This window comes from Numenius arquata, chromosome 8 (assembly GCF_964106895.1).
Source record: "Numenius arquata chromosome 8, bNumArq3.hap1.1, whole genome shotgun sequence".
Lineage (NCBI taxonomy): Eukaryota > Metazoa > Chordata > Aves > Charadriiformes > Scolopacidae > Numenius > Numenius arquata.
The window spans coordinates 50,440,804-50,457,739 of NC_133583.1; the positions used below are offsets into that span (position 1 = coordinate 50,440,804).

General features: G+C 51.5%; 1 protein-coding gene across 7 annotated transcripts in view; it reads left to right on the top strand.

Annotated features, from left to right (window-relative positions):
• Positions 1-16,694, top strand: part of ST3GAL3 (ST3 beta-galactoside alpha-2,3-sialyltransferase 3) — a 185,132-nt gene extending 168,438 nt beyond the window's left edge. For 3 of the 7 annotated variants that reach the window (XM_074151206.1, XM_074151209.1, XM_074151207.1), the window contains one exon: positions 12,433-16,694. In XM_074151206.1, coding sequence (XP_074007307.1) covers positions 12,433-12,522 — 90 coding nt within the window. In that variant the 3' untranslated portion in view covers positions 12,523-16,694. The remainder of the gene's footprint in view (positions 1-12,432) is intronic. The other 4 variants (XM_074151210.1, XM_074151211.1, XM_074151212.1 and 1 more) reach the window with 2 other exon arrangements.
• Positions 16,695-16,936: the final 242 nt, after the last annotated feature.

The window sequence follows — 16,936 nt, forward strand, 5'->3', positions numbered from 1 at the left end:
GTTGTGTTTTTCCAAATCGCAAGATTGTACGTGTCTTAGGACTCTCACAGGCTGCAGGCTGCATGACCCTAGGCAGACTCAGAGGAATTAGAAATCAGTGATTAGTCAGCTTGAAAAATGAGAGGAGCATGCCTAATTATCAGAGTAATGAAGCTTTGGAAAAACCTCTGAGCAGAGGCCAAAAGAACAAACTGAGTTTTTTTCCAAACTGTGAGGAGGTCCCCCGTATATCAAGGGCCTGGACATTTTGGTCCTGAGGTACCTTCTGGGCCTGTGGAGGGTAGCAAGAAAGTCTGCCTTGCTCAATGGAATAACTATGGATTTAATCTGCCCTGGCTGGGAAAGTGAGTGCCCATTTACGGGATTTAAGGGGTACATCCAGAGAGGAAAACTGAATTGAGTCACTATGTACTGAGGTGGTGTCTGGCCTGTGAAATCCCCAAATGGAAAATAGCTGAGGAATATCATTCTTGCAGTAGTAGAGGAGGTATCACCATTGGCTTGCCCAGTTCTGACTTCCCCGGGTCTCTGCTTGTAACCGCTGCCTGAGACAGGACCCTGGGCTGCCTGGGCCCAGGTCTGAGTCAGTGCAGCTGGTTCCTTAGTCTTCCAGCAGAGACACGACTACACCAGAGTGAAAATGGATGCAGATGCCTGGCTCCAGCAGTGGGTACAGAGACCGTCCATGAAAGTTTCTGGAAAAGCTTTTGTCTCTGGTGCCACTGTGTCCACTCTGGTGAATCAGCTGCCTTTGGTGTAGAATCACTCTTGCTCAGTTCCTCCTGTCTCATAAGGGTGTCAGTCCCACAGTCTGCTCTTGGACGTGGGGACACTCACAGCAGATGTCTGGGATGACAGAGTCTCTGGTTGAAGTCACCAGTCCAAATCACTTGAATCTTTGATTCTGAAGGCCAGCACCCTGAATGGGATACAGAAGGCAGTGGAAGACAGGAGGGAGTCACTCTTGGACACCATATGTGGTCTCAAGAGTAAACCTTGCATGGCACAGGGCAGTAAATGAGGATGACCATGTGAAATGCAACCAGTAGGGTCTCCTAGAGAGACTTGTTGGTGCCTGGTTTGTCAGGCCTCTGCTGTCTGGAAGCTGTCAGTCATCGTGTCCAGGATGTTCTGTACGGAGGTGAGGGAGTGTTGAAAGGTTCTGGTGAAGCCTCACTAATTCAGATGTCAGTGGGTTTGTTTCTGCAGCCGGGGTTGCTGATGAGAGCTCGGCAGGCCAGCAGAGCTAGTTCTAGGAGGAAGGTTCCTGTTCCACTTGAAGGCTGGTTATTTGATATGTGTCTGCCCATCTAATCCGCACATCCTTACCCACAGGCTCCTCTTACATTTCGCTGCCCTGGTACAAGAAAAGCCATCTGTTCCCAAGTATCAATAATTAATGTTCCTCCTGCCTCTGCCCCTCCCAATATGACAAATTGTTTGTGATATTGTGGAATGTGAAGAGCAGAGAGAGGATTGCATTTCTTTCTTTCCCATTTAATATTAATGGTAGCTGGTAATTGTTAGTCACCTGAGGGTGAAGTTGAAAGGTGAAGGGCATGATGGTTGGGTTGTGTATTCTGCAGTTGCCCCCAAAGAGCACACAAGTGGAGATTTGTCTCAATCTAGACTAGAAGCATCCTGCACACTCCGCTTGAAGGGAGACCTGCATGTCATTTTCAATCGGGAGGCTGCCCTGCATGAGCACCTTGTGCCAAACATTACCCTTGGCACTAATGAAAGAAGACTAACCCAAGCTCCACCAAAGTGTTTGTCTGTTCCTTCTGCTCTGACATCCAAAGGCCCAGCAGCATTTTCCTCGGTGTTACTTCGGACTCCGAGATTGCATCCAGGTCTAATTCTTGCTGATCCTCCTCTACAGTTCAGCCTCAAAAGGAGCCACTAAAGCAGGCTGTGCCTTGAAGTTATGCAAGTATCATCTTTGTCCTCTGTCCAGCCTGTAGACCCATGCAGGCTGGAGTATTCATTCCTGGGTAGGGGAGCGGAAAAGGTTTGCTTAACATAGCAACATCACAGCACTGAAACAATTGCTGTGGGGTGCAGCTGTTCCACCATAACTAACATTTCAGGCAGGAGCCCCTGCGGTTTGACCAGGCTTTGGTGGGGCAGAACCTCTATTTCTAAAGTTCAGATCTTTTCCCTGACTGCCAGGCTCCTCCGGCCCGGGTGACCAATCTTCGGTGTTTAAGCCTAGAGAGCAGCTGTAGGGAAGCACTCCAGCTCCACCCTGAAACCATCGCTGTCTTTACAGAAGAAATGTAAACACCAGCAGCGTCCTGGGTCTGGAGGTGCCACACGTGTGTGTGGCTCTTGGGAGCACCCCTGGGAACATCCATCGAATCCCTTCCCTTGCCTGGTGTCCTCAGAGGAAAGGGACCTGCTGGCGAGCATGTGTCCTCTTGGCAAGGTGTGTGACTGATTTACACTTGAGGCCTGCTTGACATCTCTCTGGACACCCTTGAAACCCCGTGACTCATCTCTGAGGAATTTGTTCTGATTACATAAAAAAAGCCAGCAGAATGCGCTTGCTTGCTCACAGCTGGGCGGAGATGCCTCTCCCATGCCAAGACTGAGGTGATAAAATCTCTGTGGAAATGGATGTTATTTTTCCTGTTGCTCTGTGGGACTAGCGGCTGAATTTCCAGGAGGCGAAACAGGCAGCCAGAGTGTATATTTTTGCTTAGTCTTCACTTTCCCTGCAGGGGTAGAAGCCCTCAAGGCCCAAGATTGTTCTGCAATTGCTACCACAGGAGGCAACTGCCTCCACTGCCTCTTCCAGCATCTCACACTCCCGAGGGCCGTGCAGGCGTTTTCTGCCCCAGAGGAAAAGGCTCTGTGAGGAGTCAGATGCTCTGGAGTTTCATCAGTGTTACCAGTCAGGGGGAGGTATATATGGTCTTGGGACCCTGGTCAGTAGCATGGCTGCAAAACACGTATGGATTCTCCTGTGCTTGTAAATGCTTATGGGAGTAAATTTCTCTGGCTTAGTCCTGGATGGCTTCCATATCCTCTGTCCTGGGTGGCTTATTGTGCTCCAGCCAGGGTTTATCCAGGCAGATGGTGGAGAAGACCCTTTTTCTGTTCATAAGCATGCTCCGGAGAGCTGGAAACAGGCTGGTGCAGTGCTATCAGTTTCAGGCTGTGAGAGTGCAAAACCACCCCTCGATCCCAGCTCTGCTGCCCAGCACCTTTTCTCGTGTCTCTCGTCTTCTCCCCACCGTGGCCAGGGGTGCAGAGTCCCTGGCCTGCACTTCAGCAGGGGTTTTCTGGGTGGTATGGAGACACTTTGCTGTTCTCTGGTCTGTTACTGGGAGACCCCTGCCCAAGAGACCCCATGCTGTTGTGTAAATTCTCACAGGTGATTTTTCAGCTCTGATCCTGTCTCTTTGTTTTATGTTACAAAATGTGGAATGTCCAAGTGTGTCATCTCCCTTCAGTTACTATTTTCTCTATTCCCAGTAACTTTGCAACAGCTTTCGACCCTTGCCTGCTTCCAGGAGTGCTATACAGAAAACGATTGAGTCCTTGCCAAGGTGTCTGCTCACTTGTTTCTGTTTTCATGGCAATGAGTCCATTGGAGCTAAATTTTGATATAGTTTATTGTATTTTTATTTCTTGCTTAGGTCCTGTAATGCTTCCGGCCCAAGCTCTCCATAAAAGTGTATTTTTATCACAGGTCACTGTCTTCTATTAATGTAGAAGTGTCAGACCCACTGGGAACGTAGCAAAGGAAACATGGAAATGTTCCCATGAGGTGAGGAAAAAGGGAATAATTTTAAAATACAGCAAAGGCTTTTCCGGATAAAAAAAAAATGAATGAACCTGCCTATAAGGATTACAGTAGACCTTCATTGCTAATGGCAAACAGCAGGCTAGTGTTTCAGGCAGAAATTATTTCAGGATGGGAAAGTGACAGTGTTTAGAACAGTAAGAACATATCCGTAAGGAGCTGATGAAACTGAGAGAGTAGGAGGCCGTACTCAATCATGGGAACGAAGCATGAGACTGGCTCCCAGCATCCCTCTTCCGTGTGCTCTGCCCCGAGCCTGGCAGCACACAGCCTTCCCCGGCCTCGTGAGCCAGAGGTGAGCTTCAGTCTCCTTGTTTCTTGCAGGAGCAAGAATGTGAACAAGGAGTCACCTCGGGTGCCACGGTCTTCTCGTCAGCTGGCCGCAGACTGCCTCACGCACTTGCGTTTGGTAAAAATGGAGAATGCGTGGTTAAAAGCCACCCTTATCCACCCAGAGCCCATCTGCGGCACTTGTGTCGCGCGGTGGAGCTGCTGACTGGTCTCCTTTTCACTGTAGAAGCAGATCAAGCACCAGCGCCGATGCTGTTGGAGGTGTCAGCTCCTTTGATACAGCTGTGCCCGGCACTTCAGTGACTCGCTGCCTGACCCGAGGGGGAGGTGGCGTGACTGCCTTTGATGGCTTCTTTCTGATCATTGGCTCCACTTCCCCAGCAGGTCTTTGTGGGATGCTGGAGGACACCATCTTGTAACACTTCTTATTCAGGCTGTGTAAGGGCTGTCACAAGGGCCAGGGGAGGTGGCCTGCAGCACGCAGTGACACACAGCTTTGTCTCTGTCTCTCCCCGCCAGCAGCTACCTCTCAGAATAATCCGCAAACATCAAGTTTGGAGTTTCGGCCCATAAAGGCACAAACAATAGTGCTTTATCATCATCTGGGCTCTCTCTGTGAAGCCGTCCTTTGCATTTTAAATCAACACAAGTTGCTTGGGAGGGGGTGGTTGGGCCGCTTCAGGCCTCCAAGTACCTTAAAGTTTGCGGTAGCCAACAAGAAGAACAAAACTCCTTTGAAAGCCAGGCAGATGTCTAGCCTGGTGATTTATAGACTGAAAACACAGCTATTCGAGCCTGGCTGATGAATTGCGATTGGAGTACGAGGAATGGTGCAGACTGAAATGGAGGTCAGCTTTGGAGGGGGAGGTTAGGGGCTGGGGCAGGGGGACCTCTGAAAGGGCAGTGCTTTTTCTCGGGGCCGGCAGTGATGACTGATGAGGTTTATACATTTTTGTCTTTGTTTAAAAGCCACCTGTTTGACAGCATTTTGGCTGAATGAAGGCCTCACATGCTGTTCCTGTGCATAAGAACTGTGTGTCTATGTAATAGAAATCTGGAAAAGATTGATGGAATAGCAGTCACGACCGGAGCACAGGTATTGCCTTGTTCAGTAGGACAGAAGTACGGTAACACTCATGGGGTAGCACTGTGCACTAATACCAGCAAGGAAGGTAAGGCTGTAGGATGGACAATGACAGAATTAGGGTTTGGACAAGATCTCTGTAGGAAAAGACAGCAGAAGATCTACAGGGGTGTGCTAGAGCCCAGCTGCTGACCCCAACATGAAACACAGGACTCTGTAGGGGTGCTAGGTGCCACCTGAAATGGCACTGTCATGGGTGTACGTTAGCAGCCAGTATTACTGTCGAGGGGCAAGCCCAGATATTGCGAGATGCATTAGCTAGCGCAGCTCTTCTCACCAACCGTGAGGGCACAAGAAGAGCTGGTGGTCTTTCCAAGCTGCTTTTAGCAGGCATGAAGACTGTGCAGAGGATGTTTTGGGAAATAGCCTTTGATCAAGTGCCTTCATGGTTAAATTAAACGGAAAGGCAACAGAAGGGATGTTATGACTCAGATTGTGCTTCCAAAAGGAGAGAGCTTGATAAGCAGGGCTTTATCTAGACTGCAGGGTGGCACTCGGCAGTGCTGGCCGGGTGCTCAGTGGAACTGGGGCATATCTTCGGACCTCTCTGAATTTAGGCCTAGCCTAGGGGAACGGGCTACTAAAAGCAGATGCACTGAAGAGGTTGTGGACTCGTTGCAGGCTTGAGATATTTTTTGTGGGGTTTTTTTTTTTTGGTCAAATTATCTGCAATTTGTGTTTACAGCAAGGGGGGGACTGGCAGGAAAAGGCTGTGGATATAACTTCATAAACAACAGCTTCACAGTGGTGTTAGAAATAACAGAGGAGTGGGAGAGAGCATCAGGCAGTGAGGGGACTTCACCCTGATCATTGGAAGGGACAAGGATAAAGTGGAAAGTGGCAAAAGTGAAGCTGAATTAGATCTTGCAAAGGAAAATAAACAAGCTCTGGACAGTCCCACTGCCAAACAAATAATATGTAAACAAGGAAAGAATTACCAGAGCTATGGTATCCAGGGAGGTGAAGGAAGCAGAAGGCGCAGGGATTAAATTGCCAAAGTGGGAACCACATGAACGAATATATTACCTCCATAAGGGAAATATGACGAACGTGAGGGAGAGGGTAGCTTACGGTGAGAAGTTCATAGAAATAGAAAATGGCTGGGTCAGCAGTGAAAGGCAAAAGCTGTTGAAGCTAATGCAGTAGGTGTGACAGCCTGAGAGATCTCCTTCCTAACCACTGTGCTGTTGAGCCAATTAAGCTGCAAGTCCAGAGGAAAAGGTCCTCAATAAATCTATCAGGTTACATGTGGTTCCACAGGATTAGATTGTAGTGGACATAATACCTCTTTTTCCTTTCTTTTTTTTGGGGGGTGGGAGTGAGGCAAGGAAAATAATCCTGTCAAATTCAGCCCTCTTAATCTGACCTCAGAGGTACTATTCAGAACTTCAGAGCAGAGTTTAAATGAAAGAATAATTAAATCCTGAAAGCAAACACAACATGGATTTACCAAAGGCAGGTTACAAAAACTAATTTAATATCTTTATTTGATTAAAAAAATCATTCTGAGGACAGAGGAAGTGTAGTAGCTCAGTCTGTCTGAAGTTCAGTTGAGCGTGCGATGCTGTGCCTTGCGAGATGTTATTAGTTAAGCTTCAGAAGCTACGGTTTGGTGCAACACCTGTATGTGAATAGTCTCTCTAAAGGAGAACACAAAGAGCAGCACTGAATGGATGGCTGGGAGTTCCCCCGCAGGAGGTCATGTTTAGTGTTTGCTTTAATGATTTTTGGCACAGAAGGCAATGGTGTGCAAGTGGAATTTGTGATGAGACAAAACCAGGTGTGGTCAATACAAGGGAGGATCAAAATACCATCCAGGAAGACCATGGGCACCTTGAGAACAGGAGTAAACTGGGTGGCATGAAACCTAAGAGTATGAATGGAAGGTCATGCTGTTTGGGGCAATACCAGAAATTTTCACTCTAGGCTGGGATAGCATTATTTCGCAATGGCAGAGGAGGAAAATGCTTAGACAGGTACAAATAAATCACAGGATAATTCAGGTGTTACTGTGAAAAAAAGACAAATACAGTTCTGGAAAGATTAGAGGGAAGGACTTCTTGTAGAGAGAGAGAATTGCCTTTGCACGAGGCAATGGTCAGCCTTTTTTCTGGTTCATGAGAAGTAAATTTGGGGTAAATTGGGACAGAGGGAGCTACTACACTTCCGGGAAATTTCCCAGTTTTCACAGGGGAAATGAGCAGCCTGTTTTGGTAGAAGACATGGCTTGTTTAGCTTGGTAAAATGAAGACTGAGAAGAGATAAAGTTGCTCTCTCTATATATATTAAGAATAAGCAGGAGCTAAAAGAGCTGTTTAAAATTTCAAGCTGGCGTAAAAATGACTGGGCTTAAAGGAGCTGTGAGTATATCTCCTGAACGTGAAAAGGGGAGGGTGCCCAGCCCTGCCTTTTGTTTCAGTACGTGTGACTCCCGGGGGTGCAGGTGGGATGGGGTGGTCTGCAGTGCTGCTGCTTCCCGGCAGATGGACTGAGAGAGGAGGGGGCAACGGGTCCTGAAGGAGGCAGGACACTGGTGTCACGGGAGGTGAAACTGCGGCTCAGGGGTGGCCATGGGACACCCAGTGTGCGTGGTCACCATCCCCAGACCAGAGCAAGGGCGTGGGCAAGGCAGAATCACAAAAAATAAGCAGCTCTAGAGATAAGTCAGTGAAGGTTAAAGGTAGAGGTAAATTAGCACCAGCGGAGACTGGAAACTGGCTGTTACCAGTGAAGTAGCGCTTCTTGCTGCTGCTGTGATTTCTGTTTTTTCAGGTTTTCTGGGAGAAATGTTGCTGACTTGCAGAAATATGGAGGATATAACAGAACTGAGAAACCTGCTTTCCAACTTGCTGTTTTTCTTGAATGCATTCCTCATTGACTTCACTCTCTCTGATTTAATCTTTCTGTATTTTAAGATATTGCAATATACTTGATAAGACTAATTTGCTCTGCAGCTGAGGCATTCACCGATTGTAACTGATTACAGATGGGGAGCTTACCTTCTTCCTGGGTTGGTCTCTGAAACGTTTTCTTAGTCTTGAAATATTCTACTTGGCTTCTCCTGAAGGGACAGAGGATGTTTTGTGCTTCCTCGTTGAGTTGTCAAGAAAAACAGGCCAGGTGGTGTGGGGCTGCTGCATTTGCATAACCCTGAAAGGTGGCCTTAGCTGATGATAAATTTTGATCTAATAACTGTGACCAAACAATCAGACATCGGACCCGCTGCCACCTCTCTGGGATGGACAGCCATAGCAGTGCATCTGCTTGCAGAGCGACAGTCCTCCTGCTGTTTTTCTCTCCACTGAAAAAAGCAAACATCCACTAATCAGAGAGGGAACCGAACCAAAGGAAATCCCGGCCTGAACCCCATATAGCAGTGAGGTCTCTGGAGCCTCCTGCGGTGTTCCTGGTGGAGCTCCCAGAAGTTCATTATTCTGATTGTGGGCTCAGACAAGCAGCCCGTTTGTTTGCACAAGAGGAAACAAACGGTTGCACTCAATGATTTTTAGGGTCTTTCTGTGATTCTAAGCTGTACCAGCAGTCTGCTCAATGCGAGCGTCAGAGTGGGGAGAGCACAGAGCCAGCCTGCCAGGTTGCAGGAGCAGCGGTGGTGGGGACATGCAGTGATGTGAATGCTCTGTGCTGCTCTGTCACTGCCTGGAGGTGCAGATTCAGGAGAGAAAAGCTGGAGTTTTCTGCTTGTGATGCTGAGGTGAAGCTTCAGAACTTGGGGCAGGAGGTTTGTGAACGTGAACAATCCCACATACAGGAATAGGAAATGAGGCAGTAATGTCTCGGTGTGCACGGAAGAGAAGGTCAAAGCAGTCAGAAGGGACAGCGAGCATCTTGCCAGCGCAGCCAAAGCGCATCCAGCATCCAAGGGCAGGAAAAGCCTTCTTTGCAGTAGTAGCAGGAATAAACCACCAGTGTTGCAGCCGCTTCATGTAATCATCCTCCAGGCATGGATCCTGCTCACAACCCTCTGCTTAAAATGTCAAAATGAGCACTCTGACAGCGCAATTGTGTCTGTGGGGACACAAGTGGCCAGAGCGTTGCCTATTTCTTATCATCCTGCTGCAGCTCAGGGCACTGTGAGCTGAAAGATTTCCAGGACAACTTGCCTGCAAGCTTGGGTACACGGAGCACCTCGGCTTACCCAGTGAAGGGTGGCAAAAAAGAACTTCCCCTTACAACAGACATAACATGGTCCTGGCCCCGAAGCAAACCTGAGCCTGCCGAGACCTGGCTTTTGATGAGACTCTGCAGCCGGCTAAGAGCCCTCCCGCCTGCCATTGGTGTGTGCTACCCAGGGTGCTGTTTAGGGTGTATACACCCTAAAATCTGCTAGGGTGTATTTTGTTGCCTTTCCCCTGTCGGGGCAATGGGAGTGAAGTGCCTGCCTCTCTGGCATTTTTGAGAAATCTGCTCCGTCTCTTCTTCCCACTGCGGCCGCTGGTGCTGGAATGCAGCTTCCTCCGCCTGATTAGCTCTGTCTGTCAGTGGGGTGAGTCCCTCTCCTGTAATCAGTAACCGGAGCTGGTGTTGAAGACATGTCTCATCCTTCCTGCCTGTGTTGCTGTCAGATGTGGGGGGAGCAGCACTGCACTGAGCACCCTGCTAGTGCTCTTTGGAGGGGACAAAAGCCCATCCTCACCAGGGAATCCTCTTCCTCTGTGGTCTTACATTCAACCACAAAACATTTGAGAGTACTGCCGCAGACACCACTCCAATGCATGGATCGAGTGGGAGGCTGAATTCCCTTACATATGGCTTTCTGCTTGGAAAGAGGAGTCTGTGGCAGTGCCTAGGGTATAGAGCAGCCTGGATGCTGAACAGCCAGAGGTTTATTGGTCCTGGCAGCAGCCTTGCAGTCAGTGGTGGAGCCAGACCCAGCCATAATGTGAGAGACTGCAATTGTATCACCCAAAGTTTTATTATCCACCTCTTGTACTTAAATTCCTGCTCCACTTGTACCTTTCACGCAAGCAGATTTCCCCTCACCATCAGATAAGGCACTTGCATGTGGCCTGAGGTGACGTTTTAGGTGGTTTGTGTTTGCCTAGAAGTGGCTGCTTCCCCAGTTACCGCCTGTACCAAAGGACGCAAGCAGGTTGTAGTGGGTGAAACTAGTTGACTTCTTTTATGTTTGATGTGGCTGAAAGACGTGAAGGAGGGATCAGCTTGTGCTATGACGTCTCAGGCACATCGGGTTCCCTGGTGCTCCAGATAGACTTTGAACAACAAGCCCAGCCAGATGTAAGTGGATGCATGGAGACCGGTGTTCCCAGCGTGGCCTCTGTGCCAGCAGACAGCTGCTCGCTGCCTGTTGGCAGGAGCACACACGCACACTTGGCTGCCTCTGCCGGTGCCGTGCGTTCCTAGCAAGGGGCTGCGCTGTCAGAAGAGATGTTGCTGCATGGTGGAGGCCAAGCCTAGGCCCCCCAGCTGACATGCCACATGTGGGACTGTTTCCAGCATGTTGGGGGATCCTGGCTGTCCTGCCGAGTGACAGGCACACACAGCCCTGGTCTCCCAGCTCCCTCTGCTCTGCACCACCATCGCTCCTACTGCTGCTTTCTGAAATCCATGTGTTTTTTCCTTTTACGAGCCAGCTTTCTTCCCAGTGCCAGTTTTCAGTTTCTGCTTTTATGCTAGCAGAAGCCAAGCACTGAGTTGTTTCTGGACAGCGGCTTTTCAGTTTGGAGATGGAGCCTTCAGTGTTTTCAGGTCCCAAAGAGCACCAGCACAGTTTAGCACGAGTGGCCCTGTTGTTCCTGGTGCTGGTGCCCCGTTTGTAGCATTCGGGTAACGGTGTCAATGGAAGCAGAAGTCAAAGACTTCTGAGCACAGATTACAAGATAAGACCTGCCTGAACTTTCCTTAGCAGCTTTAACTGTCGGCATTCCTGTGCACTGAGGAGATGGAAGTGGCTTGTAAATGCAAAGTAGCAACAAGAGAGGTATCTCCAAAATATGCTGGAGATGTAGAGAGGGACCTTCAGTCCCTTGGACCTCTTGGCCAGCAGGCTGCACACCATGACTGGGGCTCAGTGCCACACAGCAGTCATGGCTGAGAGCTGCTGGTGCTGGACAGGACAGGACAAGCAGCAAATGACTGGAGGGCGACACGCACATTGTGTGTGGATTGTGGGCTTTGTGAGCACGTGCCCATGGTTTTGCAGTGGGTAAACTGGGTTTAGATACCTAAAACAAAGTGCCCTCAGAGGGCTCATTGGGCTGGCACTTTGTTGGTTTGAGGCCATTTCAGGGAGGCTCCTGTAGAGTAATTTTATCATGGTCCAGATTGTATTTAGAGCTCAGATCACCTGCTGGCCAGAGCACTCTGCTGGAGACCTGGTTCTGTTTACTGGGATTCTTGTCCTGTAGGGAGATTTTGGGGAAAGTTGCTTTTCCCTGCTCTGCCTTGGTCTCCTCAGGAGACAAACCACTTACTGCTTTCATTAAGTGCTTTAATCGTACCAGCGCAGAGGGGTGATGGCAGATGCTGTGGTTATGGCTAAAGCCTGCTCTAGGGAACACATCTGGGTGGGCTGACACCAGCTATAGCAATCATTGCTCTGAAATGCCTGGCTGGGACATGTGACCATTTCACCCTTCACATTGTATTTGTGTAACCTTTAGCATGTGATTTCCTCTTGGTAGGGGTAGCAGAGGCAAGAGACAGCTTTGGTGGGGCTGGTCTTGGGGCTTTTCAGCTGCATGCACCCCTAAGCATTTCCCTAAGAGACCTCCCTTGGCAGGGAGCTGTATGTAGGTACAACATGTCCTGCCACCACGTTCTCTGCCAGCGCTGTTCCTTGGCACACATCACTGTCAATGTTGCGCTGTTGGACTCTTGTTTGCGGTGGCTTGAGAGGACACTGTAGCAACTGTACCTGCCCAAGGTGAAGGCACCTCTCACCATGATCTCACCATGGCAAAAAAATTTCACCCAACCCATGGAGAGACCTCCTACATCAGGTACATCAGTCTGACCCTGCTGGCTACATTGGCTTTAGATAAGAGAAGGCCCTTGGTCTGCAAGGGCTTTTCTGATCTACAGTGGGGTCTGTCTCCTTGGCAAAAGCCACTGCCCTGCCCCAGCTGAGGTGTCTCACAGTGTGAGAGATGGGAGCCTGCTTGGCCAGGATAGCTACTGACCTTCTGTCTTTCCCGTTTCCTTCCAGTCCTGGACGCACAACATCCAGCGGGAGAAGGAGTTCCTGCGGAAGCTGGTGAAAGCCCGAGTCATCACTGACCTAACCAGTGGGATCTGAGTGGCTGCAGCCACTGCCTCCAAGGGAGGAGACGAAAACACACGCTGCAGCTCTGGGAGCGGGCACTGGCAGCCCCCTGCAAGAATCCCACCTCACCGAAGACACACAGAGATGCCCAGGTGCTCTGGGAAGACCCCCTTGCAGTGCCAGTCTGCATGAGGGTTGCATCTGCTGCCTCCAGGCCTAGAGCTGGAAGGAGGTGGGCAAGGGGCTGAGTGGGCAGTTCTTGAACTCTGCATCGCAGACGGATCTTCTGTGTCCTGATTTACACAGGAAAGACTCAGGAGAGAGAAGAAAGGTTTGTGAATAAAACGATTTGTGCCAAATGGGAGGTGACGCTGCCCCGAGGCAGCAATGCCTGAATGTACAAAGTATTATTTTTTAAAAGAAACTCTGCTGGAATCGTACTAGAAATACCAAGGTGCAAGGCAAAGTCTGCTTGTGCACAGCCCTGCAAAAAGCCCGGCCTCTCCATGCTCCGTCTGCGTTGTCACCGGCCTCAGACCTTTCCCCAGGAAAACAAATCCGTCCAAAACTTCGGTGTCATTGGTGCTGCTATAATTTGAAGGGAGAATAACGGCTTTCCTTCCTTCTCCATTTGGAGCTTCTGGTTGGAGATGAGCATGGGTTTGTTTTTCTGCACTTTTCCTTGCTTCCCACGTAGAGGTGGCAGCAGCAGCCACTTACTTGGCTGCATTTTCCATAGCCATTTGCCCTGCTCTGCCTCTGCCCTGACCCCAAGGTGGAGCGGGGAGCTGATGGCTTTCTCTGCCTGCAGCAGACCCTCCCCACCTTCCTGCCGGTCATGGTGCTGAGGAGCCTCATTGTGCTCAAGGCTTTCAGGCCTCAGGCCTCTTGGTTTGTGCCTGCTATGCAGGGACCCCATGGAGTCCACGCAGATTGGTGTCATGGTTTCTGGACAGCATCTCACTTTATTTTTGCGTGGGAGAGGAGTAATTTATTCTTTGGAAGGAGGTCAGATCTTGCTCAGAGATCTGAAGCTTTACAGTTTGAGAGCAGGCCGCCGTAGATGTTTGTTTTATGTTCCAGACTCGATCATGTTCCCTATTTAAGCGATGTGTGGCCTCAGTGATGATAGAGCCTGCTGGCACGGGTGGGGACCTGCTGGGAACCCTCACCCTCTGCTCGGCCCCTGCTCACTTCATTACCAAGCTCTTCCCGTGCTGCTTCTCCTGCTCTCAGGAGCACATCCCTTCCTTTGCCGTCTTGGTTCCGAGATGCAGTATTTGCACATTTGATTTGTATACGTATTTCAGAGGAGCTGGAATAAACTGAGCAACGTGGCCGAGTGCGAGGACAGCGGGGTGGTCTCATCCACCGGTAGAGCATGGGCCCGAGAGGGATTGCCAGGGGAATGGTTACAGGTGGAAATCGGCTCCCACACTCTCCTAGCCTGGAGCGGGATGGTCTGCGCCCACCATGACTGTCCCGAGCCAAGTGTCTGTGTGTGTGGAGGCACAAGCCAGTGGAGGGAGGGTCCCAGAGGGATGCTGGCTGGGCTCATGGTCCTGGCACTGCATCTGACATAGGCAGACTGCAATCCTTGGCCTTGCTTCAAGCTGAGGGAGAGCGTGGCCCTGACATGGTCAAGAGATGCTCAGAGCAGGGTTTGCATGGTTCCCCTGGGCCACCTTTGCTCCCACTGACTTGCAGGGGGCTGTGGCTCTGGGGCTGAGACCCCAAAGGGGATGTGCAGGAGGGGCAGGCAGTGACCCAGGCATGGGGTAGAGAAGCAAACTGTATGGAATGGTTTGAGACCAGGCTGCATCTGCCAGGCAGAGGCAGCTCTCAGGACACGGTGCTGGGTGCTGCCCACAGACCAGCATGGGACACGCTCCTCAGGAGCCTCCTCTGCTTGGTGCACCCATAGCCAAGGAACTTGCTCAGGGCCAAGTCCTGTCCAGCTGCTGCTTGCCTTGTAGTCTGTGAGCTGCTCAAAAATGCTGTCTCTTCCAGGCTGCAGAATACAGATGCTGAGAAGCTCTTCTTTCCCCTTCCCATGTCCCTTCCCCTGTCCCTGGTGGCCTCACAGCCAGGTGATCCCTGCTTCTCCCCAGTACATGCCTGCCCTGGCAGTGCCTGCCACCAGGATGCTCTGTAAGGTTTCCAGCAGGTTTTTGAGTGTGTGTTGTGGCAGATACACATATGAGTGTTCTATCCTAATTCGCTTTTCCTGCTCAAGGAGCCCAGGGGACTGGATTTCCATGGCTCTGGCCAGGCAACACTCTCTTTGCGGTTCATGCGTGGACCTGGGACTGTCATCTCTAGACTCCTTGCCATGGCATCAGTGGGAGTGCCTGGGCTGGACCTGGCTGAGGTTGTCCCTCTGCCGTGGTGCTTGAACTGGGTCTTTAACCAGCTGTTGTGGGAGCCCTGGGGCGGCGATGGGCGACATCCGTATGCTACAGTGAGATGAGATGCCAGAGAGCGGGTGGCTCTAGCTAGGAGGAAGAGGAGGGGGGTGAAGAGCCTTCAGTGTCTGTACTAGGTTCCTCCCTGCCCTCTGGGGGAAGCACCCCTATGGAGGCTTGTGATGCCATTAATTTGATTTAGTCTGTTTTATTGAGCACTACAAAGCTATGGGGCACTTTTACCTTCCAGCTCACAGGCTCCGGGTCCACGGAGGGAGTGTGGCCCCTGCTCTGCTTTCCCTGGCAGGGACAGGTCCTGATGGGAAGCTGTTTCTGCAGACCAGCAAGGTGACTCCAAGCCCTTCCCTCCACCTTGGTGGGGGTCTCCAGGCAGAAGTGCCCAGGCTGAAGAGATGAGTGCATGGTCCAGGGGTCAGGACCTGCAAATATAAGGAAAGAGAAGCTGGGGGGTTGTTTGGGGGCCAAAGGCCCTAACTCACTGTCCCATTTGACGCTGGTGGGGCGAGCACACCCACAGAGCAGCCCTACGGCCGGATGCTGGGGGTGTGTGCCCCGGCCCCAGGAGCAGGGCGCAGCACTGGGTTTTGCTCCTGGATGCTGTTCCTTTGGCTGCCTCCCTGCCTGCACCTGCAGCCACCTCCCGCCCTCCGAAAGGCTGCAGTCCTGCCAGCTCGGAGCGGTACGCGCGGGTCAGAGCAGGGTCAGTGGGACGGATGTGAGTCTTGGCCTCTCCCTCGCAGTGACTCACCTTTTCAGCTCGGAAGGGAGAGCCCAGGGGAATTCTCCACAGCCTAAATATAGAGCGGGGTTGCCTGGTGCCTCTGACGCGCCGCGGTGCAGAAAGGCCACTCGGGTGGCAGGGAATCTGCCTGGAGTGATGCCAGGGAAGCGCAGGGAGGTCGAGGAGCCCGTTCCTGCAACGGGGTTTTGCTCCGGTTGATGGAGAGAGCAGGTCTGGGGAGCTGCAGGGCAGCCAGCACATACTGCTCCGGGGGAGAGGGTCTACCAGAGAGCTGCTGCTGCGCTGACCACACCATGAGCACAGGCTGCTCATGCATTCGTGCCGTACAGCCCTCCCTGGTGCCCACCATGCCGGCGTCGGGCTCCCTCCACCAGCTCACCCTGTTATGGCTGGCGACGCTGTGGCCTCAAGCTTACACGTACCAGAGGCAGCACAGCCGCGGAGCAGGAGGTGGCAGCGGGATCCTCTGCGGCCCAGCATCTCTGGGCTTCCAGCATCTCCGGGCTTCCAGCATCTGCTTTTCCTGGGAGGGAGCAGCGGGGAGGCCCTACCCCTCCATGTGGGTGCTGCTGGGAGAGGGGGAAGGTGTCAGGACAGGGCTGTGTGTCAGACAGGGGCAGGCAGGCTGGGGGCGGGCAGCACCAGGGATGGGCAAGGGCTTCCAGAGGGCCTGGCAGGGAGGCGGGCACTGTGGTGAGCTCCAGCGGCACCAGGACCGCACGTGCCATCGGTACAAGGTGCATCACACACAGTGTTAGGGAGTCCTTCCGTGCAGGTGACCCGGGCCACTACCCAGCCCCTCTGGGCACCGGCTCCTCGCACAGGGACTCGCTCGAAAGGCCAGTGTGCTCGCCGGTACTGTACCAAGCTGAGGTGCAAGAACTCCATGAGTTTTTAAAATTAGTTTTAGATTCTGCGATTATTTTTTTTTTTAATTTCCCATCTAGGCAGGGAGGGAAAGAGTCTTGCAGGCTCCTCCAAGCCGGCTTATGTCACATCGATTCAGTCATATCACAGAAGCAATAAAGCTATCAAACAAGCTTGGCTGGCCTCTTTCTTCTGCTGGCTTTGGCCTTCTTTAGGGGAGGCAGAGGGATTCCCCTGCTGGGGCTGTCCCCAGCCTGGTTTCACTAATGATTCCTCCAGCACAGTAACCCCGAGGCAGCTGCCAGGAGCTGCAGGTGGCCAATGCCACCAGCCTGGTGCTGGGGACAGGAGAGGGCTGCGCTCTTTCTTGCTGGTGACCTGAGGGGTGGGAGAGGGGCGTGTGGGGTGGATG